Source organism: Rhineura floridana, chromosome 3, assembly GCF_030035675.1.
Source record: "Rhineura floridana isolate rRhiFlo1 chromosome 3, rRhiFlo1.hap2, whole genome shotgun sequence".
In the NCBI taxonomy this organism is placed as follows: Eukaryota; Metazoa; Chordata; class Lepidosauria; order Squamata; family Rhineuridae; genus Rhineura; species Rhineura floridana.
The window spans coordinates 118,495,919-118,511,626 of record NC_084482.1 but is presented as its reverse complement, the minus strand read 5'-3'; the positions used below and the strand labels follow the sequence as shown (position 1 = coordinate 118,511,626).

At 46.0% G+C, this 15,708-nt stretch overlaps 1 protein-coding gene across 1 annotated transcript in view; it reads right to left on the bottom strand.

Moving 5' to 3' along the window:
* The window catches only part of LSM11 (LSM11, U7 small nuclear RNA associated), a 28,033-nt gene extending 24,328 nt beyond the window's left edge, over positions 1–3,705 (bottom strand). The window contains exon 1 of the mRNA XM_061617494.1: positions 2,896–3,705. Within this exon, the coding sequence (XP_061473478.1) occupies positions 2,896–3,340 (445 nt within the window). The 5' untranslated portion in view covers positions 3,341–3,705. The remainder of the gene's footprint in view (positions 1–2,895) is intronic.
* Between the last annotated feature and the right edge of the window lie 12,003 nt (positions 3,706–15,708).

Below are 15,708 nucleotides of genomic sequence, written 5' to 3'. Positions count from 1 at the left end.
GCACAGCAGCCTTTTTGCTAAGGCTAGTCACATTGAATCAATAACACAGCCCAACAAAAAAAAATTTTTTTTTAGTTCCCAATGATGTTTGAATCACTTTAAGGTATTTTGGGGGTACTAAATCCAAAAATGACATTAGTTTTGCCGAATTGGCTCTAGTTTTTGAGATAATGGATACCCCTCAAATGACGACTGTACCCCAATATGACCTGTAGCTGCTGACATATGCAGCAGGGTTTGGTCTGTCTTTTTACTCTTGAACATTGTTTTGCAAGTTTATCCATTGCATATAATATCATATTGATATTTTTTTATATTTTTTTTTGAAGAGGAATATGAGTTCATCACGAAGAGGCTGCTTAAACAATCCTAATGCATTCTGCTACATTTGTGGCGAATACACTCTGCAAAAACAAAGAAAAAACCACTGACTTTGTAAAACAAGCATATCTTGCTTATTTTGGAATGAAGCTTGGAGATCAAGATAAGTCTTGGGCTCCCCATAAGGTTTGCAAAACCTGTGTAGAGTGCCTACGACCGTGGAAAAATGGAGAAAGGAAACGTTTAAACTTTGGTGTGCCTATGGTGTGGAGAAAGCCGCAAAACCATCACGATGATTGTTATTTTTGTGTTGTGAATGTGAAAGGCTTCAATCGCTACAAGAAACATAAGCGGGAGTATCCTGATTTGGACTCAGCAAGGCGACCTGTGCCACACAGCTAAGACGTTCCCATACCAGCGTTTACCTCACTGCCTGACCTTCCATTGTCAGATGTTGAAGAAATGCTGGACATGGAGTGTAGCACAGGTGGTAGCCCTGGAAGCTTATCGGACAAGAGAGGAGGGACTTCTTCCATACTTCAGCCAAGATGAAGAACTTGTATACTGCAATAACATTCCTGGACTTATTCTTCAAATGGGACTGCCGGAATATTGACCAGAAGATTGGCGGCTTTTTATAGACAGCTCCACCAGAAGCTTGAAATGTGTTTTATTGCACAATGGTAACCGCTATGCATCTCTTCCAATTGCTCACTCAACAAAACTTAAAGAAGAATATGAAAATATCAAAATGGTCTTGCAGAAGCTCTGCTATCATGAGCACCCGTGGTCTATTTGTGTTGATCTAAAGATGGTGAACTTCTTGCTTGGGCAGCAAAGTGGATACACGAAGTACCCTTGTTTCATCTGCTTGTGGGATAGTAGGGCAAAGCGAGATCATTGGGAAAAAGTGACATGGCCTTCAAGGGAACACGACTGTAGGTGCAGCGAACATCATTAACAAGCCATTGGTTGACAGAGAAAAAATCATTCTCCCACCACTCCATATCAAGCTTGGACCGATGAAGCAATTTGTTAAGGCCTTGGACAAAGATGGTGATTGCTTTAAATACATTTGTAGATCGTTCCTTGGACTGACTATGGAAAAACTAAAAGCAGGAATCTTTGATGGTCCTAAAATTCGTAAACTCATCAATGATTTGAATTTCACTAAATTTATGAATGATGTTGAAACTTCTGCCTGGTGCAGTTATGTCTCAGTTGTCAAGAACTTCTTGGGTAACCACAAAGCAGACAATTATGAAGAATTGGTGCAAAACATGCTCACTAACTTTAAACATTTGGGTACTAATATGAGCATAAAGGTACACTATCTCCATAGCCACTTAGACAGATTTCCGGATAATCTTGGTGATTTTAGTGAGGAACAAGGGGAGAGGTTCCATCAGGATATAAAGGTGATGGAGGAAAGGTATCAAGGCAGATGGGACAGACACATGATGGCAGACTACTGCTGGAGCCTCCAACGTGATTGTCCTGATACCCCACATAAAAGAAAATCGTACACACAGCATTTTTCTATGCATTAATTGTGATTCTCTGAATCAGCTTACTTTGTTTTAATGTTATTGTACTGAATACAACGCCATTAGGTATTTCATGTGTTTACTTTTGTATGATTTGAGACAGTTTCCATGTCATTTGTGGGTAGGCTATGCATGACCATTAAATTTTTTGAATTTGTTATGTTTTTCAATGGGGGCATCCATCATCTCAAAAATTAGAGTCCTAGCAAAACCGATGCCATATTCCTTAGGGCTGCTTTGTACATTATGTTTTAGCACACGGTATGCATATTGATACATACTAAGCTATACTGTGCTTACAAACATGTGTTTAATAGGAGGGAACAGCATGCTGTAGAAAGTACCTCACCAGCCACATCTTCCTGCAGAGACTTGCATCTTCACTTTACGCTGTCTCTGAGCTGATTTATATACCACTTGATTGTAAAAAAACCCACCTCTAAGTGGTTTAGAAAATGATGAAGTCACTCGTGCCTTGCAACTGAACCTGACTTTTGTCCAACAACTAAATCAACCCCACGCAGTGGGAACTCTGGCACCTCGTTCCCTTCCCTAGGGGTGGTGAACATTTGTCAGCCTGAGGCAGCATTCTCTATTGGCAACTTTCTAAGTGTCCACGTGACCAAATATGAACAGCATTATGACTCATATTCAATCATACCAGTGTCAATTACCTTTAACTATTCAAGCCAGTGTGATACGGTGATGAGACCAAGGAGACCCAAGTTCATATCCCCATTCAGCCATGAAGCTCACTGCGTGACCTTGGGACTAGTTGGTTACTACAGGCACACACTTCTTAATTCCATTAACCTGTGAAATACTACATCTGCATAGACTTTCAACGCCACGGCTCAACTGTGAAAATTAATCTCCGAAAGCCTTTCCAGTAATAATAAAGGTTTGCCTCTGAACATGCGCAGAGTGCCTTTCCTTCCCTACCGATAAGCAGCTTATAAAAGTTCAGAGTATATCAGAAATACACCGCTACAAGCCAGCTTTGCTCAACTCCCCTTCCCCAGCTTACGAGGCATCCTGGTGAGCACGTTGCGCGGCGCCCTCCTGCCCCGCGCTCTGCCCCTCTCGCTCGCCTCTCTCTCGGGTTCCTTAGCCACCATGAGGCTGCGGAGACGCTGGAGACGCTCGGGGTCAGCGGGGGGCCGGCCGGCTCGGCTCCGGGTACGCGTCCCGGCAGAGCGGCTGCTGCGCCCAGGGGTCCCTCGCTGGCGGCCTGAAGCGCGGCACAGGCCGCGCTGGAAACTCTCGTACTCGGCCAGGTTGTTGAAGCAGGGCGCGGCCGGGTAAGGCAGCGGCGTGCGTTCCGAGTACAGCGCCAGTAGGGGGTCGAAGCGCGGGGAACTCACGTCCAAACGCCCAGGGCTTGGCGATCGCTCCGAGCTACTGCGGCCGCCCGAGCGGCGTCGACGGCGGCGTCGCCTGGGCCCTGTGCCGGCCTCCTTCGCTTCCTCCATGTCTCTCTTGCCCTGGCGGGAGAGAAAGAGGGGTCTGCCGCAGCTTCTTACTCTCGCCGCTAAGGGCCGCCCCAGCCCCGCGAGTGCACAGCAGGCTCCTTCGCGTCCTTTTTAGGGTTCTTTGGTGCTCTCGAAAGACGGGAAGAAATTAGATTTCTACCTGAACGACTACTGTGAACGCCCTCCAAAAGACCACCACCTTTCGCTTTTCAGCGCTCGGCTCACTTAGGAAATGGTAGGTAGAGGCGATTGGCTCTTGTTTCTCCCTCGCCGATGCAAGCGAAATTCATTCATCACTTTTCACTGCTGTCCCTGTGTTACTCCGCGGTAGCTGATTCGAAACAAGTGCCTACTCCACTTGATTCCATTCCCGCGTTATTTCCGCACTTGATTCTAAACGCGCCTTTCGCATTTTCCGCGTCTGTAATCCCCATATAAAACCTGCATTGCCTAGCTAGATTAGTACGTCCGATTTAAAAATGTTCCTCTCCAGATTTCCATCATCCTCATAAACAACATAAATAGCAAGAAAGAGTTTTAGAAGGTTCTTTCTGTTGCGTGAAAAAAAATCAAGCTAGCATTTGTAACTATCCCCAGGGCACCCATAACAAGACACTGAGAAGCAGAAAATCTCACACTTCCAACACTAAAACGGGAGTTACAGTACTGGCATTCCGGCTGGTACCTAACTAAGTCCACATGAAATAATCTTAAATAAAGACTCCCATACCACACGCTTTTGAATTATCTCTTATAACAACCATTCAATCGTTGAATTGTGCCTTATAACAACCATTCAGTATGCAGAGGGGAGAAACAATGGGACCTCTATTCTGTAGAAAGTTATGTAATTCAAAGTCAGGTTTATTAACAAAACTTGGGCAGCCATATGGCTCACCCACACCTAGCACTTAAATGTATGTGTGAGAATAATTTTACGAGATGTTAAACACCTGCATTTACTATCGTTTATTTTATCTTTTTTAAAAAAAGAAAACCAAAAACTAGTAGATATATTCAAGGGTATCCGTCTGAAAATTCATGAGGCCATAACTTTGCTGAAGCTAGAGTCTGGTCAGATGGGCAACTACATCTATACTATCTTGAATTCCAGGATAGAAGAAAAGTGCGATATAAACATCAGAAAATGAAATAAATATTTTCATTAATCAAGGATTCTGTACAAGCAGCACATCTTGGGGACAATACCTCATGGAGACCTCTTGTCCAGATGTTTATTGATTGATTTAGAACAGGAGAGGGCATACTTGAGGCTTGTGGCATCTACTTTGTGTTTTGCTATCATGTTTTATATTTACTATTGTGTTGTTTATTGTGAGATAAACCAAATGGGAGTCCAGTGGAAAAGACATATATTAGAAGGAAAGAACAGTGTGCTTCTGAGGAACTACAAAGCACCAGAACTGAATTCAAATTCCTTCCACAATGAAATCCATTCCTGATTACCCCAAGCTTTCTTCATTTGAGCAGTCTAATTTAGGTGTGGGGGGGGTGAGGAGGCCATTTTGTTTTATATGTTAAATAATTGGGAGTCAGAAATCTCTTGACAATCTGCAAGTCACCCAGAAAACTGCCAATAGATCCTTTTGCACACCTGATTTAAAGAAAGTGTGAGAAAAGGCTTGTTTGTGTGGTGTTAGCTATATAAGCACAAAGGCCAAAATTATGCTGTACTGTGTTTATTACATTATTTTGTGTTGATTTTGTGCTCCTTCCCTCTTTAGAAAGGGGGATGTAGTATTAGCTGAATCAACACATGGGACAGTAGATGGCACTGTGCAGGGAGGTTAGTTGTAAGCAGAAAAATACAGTTACCTCTCCGAACATGGTGTCCTAGCTCAAGAGGAATTGGAGAGATTTTACACAGAAGTACAGGAAGAAATTCATCACACACCAAAACAAGATGTGCTGATAATGAGAAAGTAGGGAAGAGAGAAGAACTATGAATTGTGGGGAAATGGGGCTTGGGAGACAGAAATGAAGCAGGAGAAAGACTTACTGAATTCTGTGAAGCCAATAATTTGTTTCTTGTGAACACATTTTTTGAGCAGCCGAGAAGACAACTGTACACGTGGACATCACCAAATGGTCAATATAGGAATCAAACTGATTATATAATTGGTGGCAGAAAATGGAGAAGTTCCATAATTTCTGCGAAAGCAAGACCAGAAGCAGACTGCGGTACAGATCATGAACTGGTTGTATTGAAAATCAGAGTAAAGCTAAAGAACAACAACAAAGCAATCATAATGCCAAAATACAGTTTAAATAACATCCCAGAAGAATATAAAGATCAAATAAGGAACAGGTTTGAGGCTTTAAACTTAGTTCACAGAGAACCAGAACTATGAAGTCAGAGACATTATCAGGGAAGAATGCAAAAAGACAATACCTCTATTGAAAAAGAGAGAAAGAACTCAATGGATGACTGAAGAAACTCTTAAAATGGTTAAAGAGAGAAGGAAAGCAAAAGCAAGAAGAGATAGAAACACAGTCAGAACCCTAAATGCAACAATACAGTGACTAGTACGTAGGGACAAAGAGAACTATTACAATGGTTATTGTATAGAAATAGACAAGGAAAACAAAAAGGGTAGAACAAGAGTCTTATTCCAAAAGATTAGAGAAATTAAAGGGAAATTTAAACCAAGAGTAGGGATGTCAAATAATCAACAGGGGAACACATTGACTGACCAAGATGAAATAAAAGGAAGATGGAAGCAATACACTGAAGAACTCTATAAAAGAGATGCAGAGGATGACAGATTCATTCATGGAGGAACCGTATGATGAATAACCAGAAATTTTAGCTCTTTAAATACTTGGAAGAAACAAATCATCAGGAACAGATGGCATACCAATAGAGTTGTTACAAGCTATTGAGACTGAATCTGTCCAATTTTTAACAAAAATCTGTCAAGAAATATGGAAAACTAAACAATGGCCCACAGACTGGAAGCATTCAGTATATATCCCAATTCCAAAGAAAGGGGATCCGAGGGAATTCAGTAATTATCGAACTATTGCCTTAATATCCCATGCAAGTAAAGTAATGCTCAAGATTCTACAACAAAGGCTATTACCATATATGGAGCGAGAAATGCCAGATGTCCAAGCTGGATTTAGAAAGGGAAGAGGCACCAGAGATCATATCGCAAACATACGTTGGACAATGGAATGGACCAAGGAATTTCAGAAGAAAATCACCCTGTGCTTTATAGACTACAGTAAAAAGTCAGTGTAGATCATGAAAAACTATGGAATGCTTTAAAAGAAATGGGGGTGGCACAGCATCTGATTGTCCTGATGCGCAGCTGTCAGGCCCAGGATGTGACTCAGGAACCAGACCAACGGCTGTAGTTAATTCGTGTTTTATTAGGGTAATGTCCAAACAAAGACTGCGTTTTCTCATGAAGCAATACAGGGATACAGGTCCTGCGGCATTGGGAGAAAGTTGACAGAGCAAGGGACTTCTTCCCGCCTGTTCTTTAAGAAGGGGCCAAACGGGCGCGCAATCTTTTGCTCCTCCTTAACTGCCCCTCAGGTACTGCCTGCCTTCCCCCCCTTCTCTCCTGTCTTTTCAGCTGTCTGCGTGTGCGCGGTGAGGGGGGAAGCATCACCCCCTCCTCTTCTGAAGTTTCCGATTCCAGGATAGGGGATAGGGGAGGGGCTGATGGTAAACTGCCTCCCCGCTTTTCGGCTGTGAGCAGCCCTCCCTCTTCCCCCTCTTGCTCTGAGCCTGAAAGAGGGGGAGGCGTGAGAATGTCCAGGGAGGGCTCAGGCTCCCTGTTGCTAAGCGACCTTATCACTGGCAGTTCCTCTGTTTCGTCTTCGCTCCAAAGGGGGGAAGTTCCTCCCTCTGCCATCCATCCGAATACTCTTCTCCCAACTCTCCGGGATCCAGCTCCCTGGGATTGGGACCCCAGCTCTGCCTTCCGACACTATCCCCCCTCCCAGGCTGTGCCCCCCTCCCCTTGTCTGGCTTGGGACGGTGGGGAAAACGTTGATGGAAAAGTTTTACCAATTCTGGAGCATGCACATCAGCTGCATCTTCCCATGATCTGTCAGCCACCACATAGCCTTTCCAGTGAATCAAGTACTGCAGCTTGTGGCGTCTGATCCTGGAATCTAAGATCTCCTCAACTTCAAACTCAAGCTGCTCATTTACCAGGAGTGGAGCTCCGGAAGGTTCCTCCGGCTGTAACTCACTGGGAGGGGCGGCTTTCGTTAAGAGGGATCGATGGAACACAGGATGTATTTTAAACGTGTCAGGCAGCTTCAGTCGGTACGCCACGGGATTGATTTGAGTTTCTATTTCGAAAGGACGCACCCTCTTGTCTTGTAATTTTCTACATTTGCCCGGCATCTGGAGGAAGCGGGTGGACAGCCATACCTGGTCTCCCGGTTGAAGGGGGGGGCCCTCCTTCCTGTGCAGGTCAGCAACTCGCTTGTACTCCGTTTTGGCTTCGTTTAACTGCTGTTTCAGTGTCTGTTGCGCCGCTTGCAATTCCTTAAGGAAGTTCTCAGCTGCCGGTACCAGCATTCCTTCTGAGCTGCTTGGAAAGACTTTAGGATGGAATCCATAATTAGCGAAGAACGGGGTTTGTTGAGTGCTGGAGTGCAGAGAATTGTTGTAGGCGAACTCTGCAAAATGCAAATATGATACCCAGTAAGTCTGTTGATAGGACACATAACTTCGTAAATATCTTTCCAAAACGGCGTTCAAGCGTTCCGTCTGCCCATCTGCTGGGGGTGATGGGCGGAGGAGAGTTTTAATTCTGTCTGCAACTGTTTCCACATTGCTCTCCAAAATTTGGCTGTGAACTGAGTTCCTCGGTCTGAGACTACGCTGTTTGGCAATCCATGCAGCCGGTAGACTTCTTTTATGAATAACTTGGCCGTTTCTTTAGCCTCTAAGGCCCCTGCACAAGGAAGAAAGTGTGCCATTTTGGTAAGTAGATCCACCACTACTAAGATGGCTGTCATTCCTTGGGACTTGGGTAGATCAGTTATAAAATCCATGGAGAGGTCCTTCCAGGGTTCGTGTGGGACAGGCAACGGTTGTAACAGTCCTGCTGGTGTCCCTGTTTGTGTTTTTGTCCGCAGACAGACAGAGCAGGACTTTACATAACTCTCAATATCCCGACGCATTTTAGGCCACCAGAAGTCCTTGGCCACGTTCTGAATGGTCTTGTAAATCCCAAAGTGTCCCGCTGTGATGGAATCATGACACTGGCGTAGGATTCTGAGCCTTAATTCCCCTTCTGGCACATATCTGGCGGTTTTGAACCATAACAGTCCATTTCTCCAGTGAAAGGTTACTTCTGAGTCTTGACCTTGTCCCGTCTCTTGCTGATATTTTAGCATGTCTGCATCTTCTTGTTGTGCCTTTTTGAGTTCCTCTTCCCATGAAGGCTGGCATACTCCCAACGTTAATTTCTCTGGCGGGATTACGTACTGAGGCTGGTCCTCGGATTCACTTTCTTTGTATTGTGGCTGTCTGGATAAGGCATCCACTCTCTGGTTTTTGGCTTGGGCATGGTAAGTAATCTGGAAATTAAACCTAGTGAAGAACTGGGACCATCTTATCTGTCTCTGGTTCAGCTTTCTGGCTGTTTGGAGGCTTTCAAGATTCTTGTGGTCGGAGCGCACTTCAATTCGATGAGAGGTCCCCTCTAGGTATTGTCTCCAGTTTTCAAAAGAGTCCTTGATGGCCAGCAGCTCCTTCTCCCAAACTGTGTAGTTCTTCTCTGCAGGCTTTAACTTCCGAGAGAAGTACGCACAGGGGTGCAGCTCCTTCCCTTCTTGGTCTAATTGTAGCAGGACCCCCCCGATGGCAAAATCTGAAGCATCTGCTTCCACTACGAAAGGGCGGTTCGGATCAGCAAAGCGCAGAATGGGCTCAGTAGCAAACCTTCTCTTCAGCTCCTCAAAGGCCTCGGTGGCGTTCTCTGTCCATTGAAACTTCTTCTTCCCCCTTAAACAGTCAGTCAGAGGAGCTGTTAGTTTGGAAAACCCTGGAATGAACTTTCTGTAATAATTGGCAAACCCCAAAAACCGTTGTACATCCTTTTTGGTGACAGGTTGGCCCCAGTCCAATATGCAGCTTACTTTCCCTGGGTCCATCTCCACGCCTTCCGCTGAGATTCGATATCCAAGGAAGTCTAGAGACTTGAGGTCAAATCCACATTTCTCTAATTTAGCATACAGGTGATTTTCTCTCAGTCTCTTCAACACCGTCTTCACATGCTGGTCGTGGTCTTCCTGGTTCTTTGAGAACACCAGGATATCATCTAAGTAACAGATTACATACGTGTCCAACAAGTCTCTAAACACGTCGTTCATGAATTTTTGAAAAATTCCTGGACTTCCACAAAGCCCAAACGGCATGACCAGGTATTCATACTGTCCGTAAGCGGTCAAGAATCCTGTTTTCCATTCATCTCCCTCCTTCATTCTGATCAGATTGTACGCTCCTCTCAAATCCAACTTCGTGAAGATTTTTGCAGAGCGCAGTCGGTCCAGCAACTCTGAGATCAGGGGCAGCACGTAGCTGTTGGGGATGGTGATCTGGTTCAATGCGCGATAGTCGTTACAGGGTCTGAGTTTCCCCCCCTTTTTTTTCACAAACAATAGTGGCGCTCCAGCAGGGGATTGTGAGGGGCGTATGAATCCTCGCCTCAGGTTTTTATCCAGGAATTCCTTCAGGGCCTCCCTCTCATTCTCTGTGAGAGAGTAGATTCTCCCTGATGGGATGCTGGCTCCTGGCACTAAGTCAATCGCACAGTCGTAAGGGCGGTGGGGGGGTAAATTCTCTGCCTCTTTTTCATCAAACACATCTTTGAATTCTTCATACTTTGGCGGCAGGGTCACTTGCTCGATCTCTTGCACTGCCCCCGCTAAGGTGTTCTTGATTCCTTCAGGTTGACAGTTCTCCTGGCAATACTGTGAGGTGAACCACACCACCGCCTCCTTCCAACTTATTTTGGGTTCATGCTTTGCTAGCCAGGGCATTCCCAGAATCACCTCAAAGTTTGAGAGATCTGACACGTATAGCGAAATGAACTCTTCGTGCCCAGGGATCTGAAGTTTCACTTCCTCCGTGGCTTGTGTCACCCCTCCTGACTTCAGGGGTCTCCCATCGATAGTCTCCACAGCTAGGGGAGCGTCCAGTTTCCACCGGGAAATTCCATGACGCTTGACTAACTTTGCATCAATAAAATTTGTGGAGGCTCCACTGTCAATTAAGGCAGTGGAATTAAACACCACTCCTCTGGAAGTTGTAATCCGAATAGGCAAGACCAACACCCCCTTTGAGGGAGGTTGGATCGTTGGGGGGCCTTTATACAACGCTGCCCCCAGTCCACCGGCCTGCACGTGGACTGGGTGTTCTAGTTTCCCGACGGCTCGGCTTTCCCCCCTTTCAGTCCACAGTCTCTGGCCACATGGCCCGGCTTTGAACAATAAAAGCATAAACGTTCCCGGCGTCGTCTTTCCTTTTCTTCTTCCGACAGTCTTGGCCTAGCCCCTCCCTGTCCCTCAGTTGCATTACCTGCCATCCCTGCAGTGGGAAGGGTCTTGTTGCGGGATGCCGAGGCTGAGTATATCAGGACCTCCTGCTTCCTTTCCAGGCGCCTTCCTTCCATCCGGTGATCTATCTGTAGGCATAGCCGGATGAGCCCTGGTAGGTCAGCGGGGGGGAAGGTCCTGGCCAACTCATCCAGGATTTCAGCATTTAATCCACTCAGGTACATAAACATCAGGGCGGCGTCATTGTAACCAGTTTCCTGGGACAAAAGTGTTAGTGTACTCGGAAACAGTCCCTTTAGCTTGCTTCAGAGTGCCTAGTTGCCGCGCTACTGTTTCAGCCCTTTGCGGGTCTTGAAACATCTCGGTCATCTCCTGTATAAATCCTCTGTACCTTCCTAAGACAGTATCCTTTCTCACGAGATACGGAGTCACCCATTTTGCAGCTTCTCCCTCCAGGAGGCTAATCACGAAAGCTACTTTAGCCCCATCGTCTGGAAATTCCGTGTGCCTGACATCCAGATATAACTCACATTGAGCCACGAAGTTTGCCAACTGATCACTTTGTCCCGTGTATTTTGGGGGCAATCCAATGGGAACCTTTACTACGGCAGCTGGAGGGGCTGTTCGCATCTGGTCTATCGTGGCCTTCAAGGTTTGATTATCCGTCTTCAGCGCCTTGACTGCTGCTAGCAGGGCTTGAACATCCGTCTGCAAATCAGCTACCTTAGTCCTCAAGAGTTCCACTTCTTCGGTCTCAGAAGTGGGGTTCGTCCCCCCCGCTGCTCCCTTTGACATTTTGTCCCAGTCAAGTGAAGAGAGCGTTGAGGGTGATTTAGGTGGCTCTGTCAAGCTGTCAGGCCCAGGATGTGACTCAGGAACCAGACCAACGGCTGTAGTTAATTCGTGTTTTATTAGGGTAATGTCCAAACAAAGACTGCGTTTTCTCATGAAGCAATACAGGGATACAGGTCCTGCGGCATTGGGAGAAAGTTGACAGAGCAAGGGACTTCTTCCCGCCTGTTCTTTAAGAAGGGGCCAAACGGGCGCGCAATCTTTCGCTCCTCCTTAACTGCCCCTCAGGTACTGCCCGCCTTCCCCCCCTTCTCTCCTGTCTTTTCAGCTGTCTGCGTGTGCACGGTGAGGGGGGAAGCATCACCCCCTCCTCTTCTGAAGTTTCAGATTCCAGGATGGGGGATAGGGGAGGGGCTGATGGTAAACTGCCTTCCCGCTTTTCGGCTGTGAGCAGCCCTCCCTCTTTCCCCTCTTGCTCTGAGCCTCAAAGAAGGGGAGGCGTGAGAATGTCCAGGGAGGGCTCAGGCTCCCCGTTGCTAAGCGACCTTATCACTGGCAGTTCCTCTGTTTTGTCTTCGCTCCAAAGGGGGGAAGTTCCTCCCTCTGCCATCCATCCGAATACTCTTCTCCCAACTCTCCGGGATCCAGCTCCCTGGGATTGGGACCCCAGCTCTGCCTTCCGACACTATCCCCCCTTCCCTCTGCCATCCATCCGAATACTCTTCTCCCAACTCTCCGGGATCCAGCTCCCCAGGATTGGGACCCCAGCTCTGCCTTCCGACAGCAGCCAATACTGTGGACAAGAGGCTACTGTAACGACAGAATATGGAGAAACCGATTGGTTCCCCATCGGTAAGGTATGAGACAGGGGTGTATTTTATCACCCTATTTAATCTACACGCACAACATATCATACGGAAAGCAGGATTGGACCAAGATGAAGGAGGTGTGGAAATTGGAGGGAGAAACATCAATAATTTAAGATATGCAGACAATACCATACTACTAGCAGAAACCAGTAATGATTTGAAACGAATGCTGATGAAAGTTAGAGGAAAGCACAAAAGCAGGACTACAGCTGAACATCAAAAAGACTAAAGTAATGACAACAGAAGATTTATGTAACTTTAAAATTGACAATGAGGACATTGAATTGAACTTGTCAAGGATATCAATACCTCAGCACAGTCATTAACCAAAATGGAGACAATAGTCAAGAAATCAGAAGAAGGCTAGGAATGGGGAGGGCTGCTGTGAGAGAACTAGAAAAGGTCCTCAAATGCAAAGATGTATCACTGAACACTAAAGTCAGGATCATACAGACCATGGTATTTCCGATCTCTATGTATGGATGTGAAAGTTGGACAGTGAAAAAAGTGGATAAGAGAAAAATCAGCTCATTTGAAATGTGGTGGTGGAGGAGAGCTTTGCGCATACCATGGACTGCGAAAAAGACAAATAATTGGGTGTTAGAACAAATTAAACCAGAAATATCATTAGAAGCTAAAATGATGAAACTGAGGTTATCATACTTTGGACACATCATGAGAAGACATGATTCACTAGAAAAGACAATAATGCTGGGAAAAACAAAGGAGTAGAAAAAGAGGAAGGCCAAACGAGATGGATTGATTCCATAAAGGAAGCCACAGACCTGAACTTACAAGATCTGAACAGGGTGGTTCACAACACATACTGTTGGAAATCGCTGATTCTTAGGGTCGCCGTAAGTCGTAGTCGACTTGAAGGCACATAACAACAAAGTGGGTGAGAGAGTGAATCACTGCAGACTTGGCTTACATGAGCCTCACTTACACAAAGGGAGATTATGCAGTTCTATCATGCCCCAAAAAGGTGGGACTGACCCCTCTGTTTAAAAATAAAAAACGCTTCCATATTAGATGTTTTTCAGGCACTCTCCAATAGGTGTTCACGCATTCAGTGGCATCTCAGGTCCAGGTATTGCTGTATGAGATCAATTATCTTATTACAATCTGCCTTCTAGCCCAGATGGACAAACAAATTCAGTTGCCTTGGTAGATGATCTACACTGAGAGCCTTTATTGCCAAGAGGCAATGATTATTTTAAGAGGGTTCAGAGACAGTGAACACACTGATGAGGTAAAAGCTAAAGATTTAATTTCATTACAGAGAAAACTATAGAACAGAATTATTATTCTTATGTTTCCTCGGCTGTTGGGAACCCTTCAAGAGAATGACAACAGACAGACCACTCGAGCAAGCCGGCATGTAGTATATAAAGATACAGGGGGGTTGTGGCCTGCAAGTGCACCCAGACACAAGGTAGCAGTAGGCCATGGAGAGACTAAGGCACAGTCTCAAGGCAATATTGTTTACAGAGAGTGTCAGGTGGTGGTGCCTAGCAATGGGATCTTGAGAGATCTGTGTTAGGACCTGTGAGAGATCAGTTAAGAGACCAGGACCCTGAGGTGGGATCGTGACAAGGTGGTGACCACAGGAGGGGTCCTGACAGTGTTCCTTTGTACCTCAGCATGGGGTGTGTGAGAAGAAGTGGAAGGATTGTAAAAGGCTTTTGGCAAGTTCTACGGAGGGGGTGATGGTTTGGATGAGCTCTAAGCAGTGGGGGTGGTTTGGGCAAGGGTGTTAGGTGGCAGGGTGGGCAACCAAGCAAAGCGATCAGGGGCAACAGCCCCTAGTAAATAAGAAGGAAACTTACTTAGTTAAGAGGACCCAAGCCTAGAAGGATTCCTAGGCACAGAAGGAGCAATTGCTGTACACCAACTATGCTCCTCAAGATTACAAGTGTCTCATGCATATCCTCTACAGAACCAGCAGGTGAAGTTTGCAACACTGGTGACAGGACAACATTCACACACCTGACAGGAGGCTAGCTAAGGGGCCACAGCAGAAGTTCTATTGCACACACAGCTCCTAACACCTCATTGTCATGCAGCACTATCTGGTATCTGCTCACCACCCACTTAAATGATACAATGCAGCACACTTCAAATGAGCAGAGCAACATACACACATACATGATGCCTGCTGGAGTGTATGATCTGGGGTGGCTGCCTCTGCCTGCTCAGTCAGGAGCATTTCCCAATAGTGCTGTGATGCATTGGAAAAAGGCGACTGGGTGAGAACCAGACAGACTAGCCATAAGCAAGGACAGCAGCTGCTGGAGGCCCAGCTCAAGACAGGAAAGGAGGGGGCTCTCAAGAAACAACTGGTGGGACTGCTGCCTCTCCTCAGCATCTGCCCCCCCCCCCGGTGATCCTGTCTCACTCTGCCCAGACAAGACAGAAGAGCTCCTGGTCAGGAGAAAAGCAGATGCAGGAATGGGGGAGGGGGGAGAGAAAAGGGTTGCTCTTCCACAGAGATTCATTCTTAGCCCACAGGAACACGTGCCTGAGTGACAACATAATTTGGATACTGTAATTGGGCTGTCTTTGTAGAGTAGTTGGGAAAGTTTAACTGGGCAAGAATGCTGCAGCCAGGCTATTGCCTAAGGCTGAGAATAGGGAATATGCCTACCACAACTGCTTCACTGAGCACCATTTCCAACCACAGTTCAAAGTGCTAGTTTGAATTACAAAGCTGTAAATTATTTAAACCCATTAACCTGGAAAGCCACATTCTCCCAATACAAATCTGCCCGGATTTCAAGATCCTCAGGAGAGGCCCTTCTCATTGTCCTGCCAACATCTCAAGCACATGTTGTGGAAACTGAGGAAGACTCTGCCAGTGGTTGCTCCTAGGCTCTGGCACTCCTCACCGGAGACTCCTCTACCATCCTCTTTAGTAACTTTCCACTAGCAGCCGAAGATGTTTCTACTCAGGCCTTTAGCCAGAATACTTATCTACACAATAAGTACTGTCATTAGCTCAACTGACCTTTTTTTAATTGACATGTTTTACCTACCATTTTAGAGAACCAGTGTGTAGTGGTTAAGGTGTTGGACTACGAGCTGGGAGACAAGGGCGCAAATCCCCACACAACCATGAAGCTCACTGGGTGACCTTGGGCCAGTCACTACCTCTCA